This window comes from Gadus morhua, chromosome 19 (assembly GCF_902167405.1).
Source record: "Gadus morhua chromosome 19, gadMor3.0, whole genome shotgun sequence".
Classification (NCBI taxonomy): Eukaryota; Metazoa; Chordata; class Actinopteri; order Gadiformes; family Gadidae; genus Gadus; species Gadus morhua.
The window spans coordinates 9,675,530-9,680,529 of record NC_044066.1 but is presented as its reverse complement, the minus strand read 5'-3'; the positions used below and the strand labels follow the sequence as shown (position 1 = coordinate 9,680,529).

At 50.6% G+C, this 5,000-nt stretch overlaps 1 protein-coding gene across 1 annotated transcript in view; it reads left to right on the top strand.

Annotated features, from left to right (window-relative positions):
• Positions 1–5,000, top strand: part of pappaa (pregnancy-associated plasma protein A, pappalysin 1a) — a 106,726-nt gene that overhangs the window by 38,725 nt on the left and 63,001 nt on the right. The window contains exons 8-10 of the mRNA XM_030342029.1: positions 208–336; positions 697–788; positions 4,748–4,944. Coding sequence (XP_030197889.1) covers positions 208–336; positions 697–788; positions 4,748–4,944 — 418 coding nt within the window. The remainder of the gene's footprint in view (positions 1–207; positions 337–696; positions 789–4,747; positions 4,945–5,000) is intronic.

Sequence of the window (5,000 nt, the reverse complement as noted above, 5' to 3'; positions counted from 1 at the left end):
GTCAAATTTCAGCTTCTCTGCTTTGTAATCTTAATCTTATTTCTCTTTCTCTCCCCCCCCCTCTCTCTCTCTCTCTCTCTCTCTCTCTCTCTCTCTCTCTCTCTCTCTCTCTCTCTCTCTCTCTCTCTCTCTCTCTCTCTCTCTCTCTCTCTCTCTCTCTCTCTCTCTCCCTCCTTCTCTCTCTCTGTCCCATCCATTGTCTGGCAGGGATGTGGTGTCTCATGTGGTGTACAAGTACCAGGTCCAGACCATTTCCAGCCGCAGCGAGAGTGAGCCTTCCCCGCCTCTCGCTCACGAACTGGGGGCTTCCTACTGTGGTGATGGACACATCCAGATGTAAGGTTCCTGGAACAACACACACACGCACAAGTACACACGCAGGGATACACACTCTCACACATCGGTATATATATACATACACTGACAGACACACACACACACACACATGCGTAAAGATGCGATATTGTTTATTATTTACTCTGCAATAACTGATCCCTTTATCCGTGCATCATTGATCCTGTACCGTACCGTACTGTACCCTTCAATATAATTACACCTACCATTTCACCCCAAGTATATATGTATATATTCATTTACATACACACCATATATATACAAACTTAGTCCCCCGATAAAAGCAACACAGTGAGTCCCAGAGTATCACTCATTTAATGAGCCCTCCGGCTTCCATTTCAGCAACAAGGGAGAGGAGTGTGACGACATGAACTCCATGAATGGAGATGGCTGCTCCAGCCGCTGTAAGAAGGAGCCCTCCTTCAACTGTGTCGGTGAGTTGAGCCACCCTGCACATGGGAGAGAGGCGGCCTGGAACCGGCCCAAAGATCTTCCTCCTCTTCCAGAGAAGAGGAGAGTGGTGCTGCGAGAGTGGGGGCCGTAGTTGCAGTAGCAGTAGCAATAGTAGCAGAAGGAGTAGTAGAAGTAGTAGGAGAAGTAGCAGTAGTAGTAGTAGTAAAAGTAGTAGTAGGAGATGAAGCAGTTTTAGCAGCACGAGTAGTAACCGTAGTAGTAGCAGCATTATTGTTAGTAGTAGAAGTAGCAGTAGCAGTAGTAGCAGGAGTAGTAGCAGTAGTAGGAGGAGTGGTAGTAGGAGTAGGAGAAAGAGAGGGGAATAGAGCAAGACTCATGCTTGACACAATGATGGTGTGATGTGATGCAACAGATATTATATATGTTTGAGGAAAGAATTATAGCTTTTCACATCAGATCTTTTAAAAAAATCTTTATTATTATTAATCCAATTGATTTTGGCATTCCTTGTCATTTTTTTACACCGAATATGTACATAGTGATGCCAACTGGGTTTCGATGATGCAACTGAAACCAGTGTGCTGCTCAAATTGTACATGAATTTTGACATGAAATGTGTAAGCCTCACCACGTACCTGTTATTTTATGTTCCCTTTTGCATGCAGAAAAATAGGATATAATATCACGTATGATCTGTTTCCAACTGAAATGAGTGTGTGTGTGTGTGTGTGTGTGTGTGTGTGTGTGTGTGTGTGTGTGTGTGTGTGTGTGTGTGTGTGTGTGTGTGTATGTGTGTCTATGAGGACGTTTGTTTGGTATTTCTTGAGCGTGTTTGCATTTGTGTCCTTGTGTGTGTGCGTGTGTGTTTGTGGTGGTGTAAGTGTGAATGTGTGTGTTTGTGTGAGGTTGTTGTGCCCGTGTGAAGTGGCCACTTAATCCTTGTCAGATTGCTGGATGACTGCACTGGCTGTGTGTTTTTTCCACGAACTGCAATACTTAAAAGTCTGTGTGTGTGTGTGCGTGTGTGCACGCATGCATTTGTGTGTTCCTGTTTGTGCGTGGGTCTACGTGTGTATACGTGTGTTTCCATATGTGTATTCGCGTGTGTGTGTGTGTGTGTGTGTGTGTGTGTGTGTGTAATGCGTGCCTCGTGCTTTTTAGGACACGGCCTGACATAGTTGTCGGTTTTGCAAAAAAATGAAACCAGAAACCAATGACGAGACCTCCTGTCCATCTGTCCGTACGTGTGTGTGAGTGACTGGGCGAGTTCATGGGATAAGATAGAGCGAGTGAGGGGTCGGGGTCATTATAATTTCACCACTGGGGGGGCCGTCGACATGTTAATCCGCTTTGATAGTTCTGCCAATCAAAACTGGGGACGTACCCGGACGTTGGAGAAAGAAGAGATCTTTTTTTGGATCCTCTGACATTACCCCAGCTGGGGGCCCTGTCTCCGGGGTCCGTGGGGTCCAGGTTTTGATAGTGGTCCACGTCACAACAAGCACGGATGCACATTTGATCGCTGCCCCCCCCCCCCCCTCCCATCGAACAAAAGGGCAGTCCTGGGGAAATGTCACTTAAGTCTGGGCACAGTAAATCGACCTGGCGTACCGAGATCACACAGGCACTAAGGAACCTTTGACTGGTCTTTTTGTAATAAGACTGGTTCTTTGATGCTTGTCCTTTGGTTCATGTGGTGGGCACTTCCTCTCCCTCGTATTGTGGAGTGTAAGGGATGTGTGCGTGTACTTAGTGACTTACATACAGATGTCTATCTTTATTGCCCATCCCACCCTTTTTCATGTCTTGTTGTCTCTCTCTCTCTCTCTCTCTCTCTCTCTCTCTCTCTCTCTCTCTCTCTCTCTCTCTCTCGCTCTCTCTTTCTCTCTCTCGCTCTCTCTCCCTGCCTCTACTCCTCCTCCTCCTGCTAGGCTTCTGCTCTCTCTCTCCCTATCTCTCCCTCTCTCTCTCCCTCCCTCTCCCCCTAGACTCGCTTGTCTATCCTTCGTTTGCCTCATGCACTCACTCACCTTTCCAGTCATTCGCTCTTCCCTCTCTCCCCTCTCTCCCCTCTCCTCTCTCCTCTCTCCCCCTCCCCTCTCCTCTCTCCCCTCTCTCCCCTCTCAACTCTCCTTCCTCCCTCCTCTCTCCTCTCCCCCCTCCTCTCTCATCTCTCCTCTCTCCACTTCTCTCTCTTCTATCTCTTTTGCTCTGCTTACACTTTCTCCCCCCCTCCCTCCACCTTCCTATCTATCTGTCTGGCATCTTGTCCCACAAACCCCCTTGTATGAACACCCTCTCTCCCTCTTCTCCTCCCCCACCTTCCCTCCCCCTTCCCTCTCCCTCCCTCCCTCCCTCTTGTTTTACTCTGTTCCCGCTGCGTGAGTGGCAGGAGTGTATTCTGCGTCCATCCCCCCCCCCCCCCCCCCCCAGCCCCTCTGGTCTGCGTCTGCCAGAGCACAGAGTTTACTGGAGTTTTTTAGGCCCATGCTGGAGGGGAGCTCTGGAATTTCGAGGAGGAGGCCCTCGGCCAACTTGGCACGGAATGCCGCCTTTTTCCCCCCAACTGGAACCCCAGCGGCAGACATAGCCCTCGCTGAGAGCAGAAGAACCCCATAGCACTGCCTCCTCCCCCTCCACCACCGCCCTCCACTCTCCTCCTCTCCCCTGCTTGTCCTCCTCCTCATTCTCCTCCCCCTCCTCTTTCCCCCACCTCCCTCCTCGTCTTCCTCTTTCATCCACCTCCCTCCTGTTCCCTGCCTCGTCCTCCCTCTTCTCCTCCACCTCCCTCCTCTTTGTCCGCCTCCTTCTCCACCTCCACCTTCCTCCTCTCTCTCCTTCCTTCCGCCACCTCCACCTTCCTCCTCTTTCCTTCCCCTCCACTTCCCTCCTCTCTCGTCCTCCAACTCCACCTCCCTCCTCTCTGCTCCTCCACCTCCAACTCCACCTCCACCTCCCTCCTCGCTCTCCATCTCCTCGGTCTAACAAACTAGTCCGGAATCAACCTCCCTTTGCTCCCCTTTCCTCCTCCTCTTCATCGTCGTCTTCCTCCTCCTCGTCTTCTTCTAGACCCGAACTCCAGGTGGGATGTCTGGAAAAGACATAGTCCTCAAAGACTTTACAGCACCACTTTTGTCTGTTTATCCTCCCCTCTCTCTCTCTGTCTCTCTCTCTCTCTCGCTCTCTCTCTCTCTCTGTCTCTCCCTCTCTCCCTTTCTCTCTCTCTCTCTCTCTCTCTCTCTCTCTCTCTCTCTCTCTCTCTCTCTCTCTCTCTCTCTCTCTCTCTCTCTCGGGTTTTGTCTGCCTCTTTCGATCTCTCTTTGTATCTACCTCTCTGTGTTTTTCTCTTTCCCTCTCTCTCGCTGTTGCTCTCGCTCTCTCCTTCCCTACCTCCCACCCTCTCTCTTTCTCTCTTTTGGTCCCCCTCTCTCTATTTTCTCTTATTTCTACCACTCTTTCATCATCTCGCTGTTAGTCATCCTATTGTTTTTCTCAGTCGGTCATCCCACCTTCTGTACTCTTGAGCTGCCCTTTGGCATTTTGTCCCGCATCCACCTACTCCCTCCTTTCTTCTCTAATTCCTTTTCCTCCTCTCTCCTCCCGTGCATCTCAGAGTCACAGAGAGCAGGGGATTATGGGGGGTCACGGCTAACGCACAATACTCAAAAATACAAAACACAAAAAAAGACTGTAAGAGAAGATGGAAGTAAGAGAAGAGCGAGAGATTGGAAGACGAGTGAATGTCATATATTGACAGTACGTGCTTTGCGCTTCCTGCGTTTGAGCCCCTTTTGCCAATCGAGGGCCCAGTACGCCATGTTTCTCTCTGAATCCAACCGCTGCTCTGCCCCACTGTCCAGTCGTTGTCGACGGCGCTGGTTGCCGATTGAACGGGACTGCCTTATAAACAACGTCTTCCCCACCAATGTGTTTGTATGTGTGTTTCACTTGTGTTTGTATGGTGTCGTCTGCTTCCCAGAGGAGCCCAGCATGTGCTACTACTACGACGGCGACGGCGTCTGCGAGGACTTTGAGCGGGAAACGGGGGTGAGGGACTGCGGCCTGTACACGCCCAGCGGCTTTCTGGACCAGTGGGCCGCCACAGTGGAGGTCTCCCACGAGCTGAAGCCCTACTGCTCCGGGGAGGTCGCCGCCGGCTACCCCGCCGTCACCAAGGTAACACTCCTACTGTACACACTTTCAATCACTCGCACTAACCCTGATGGCGTTTT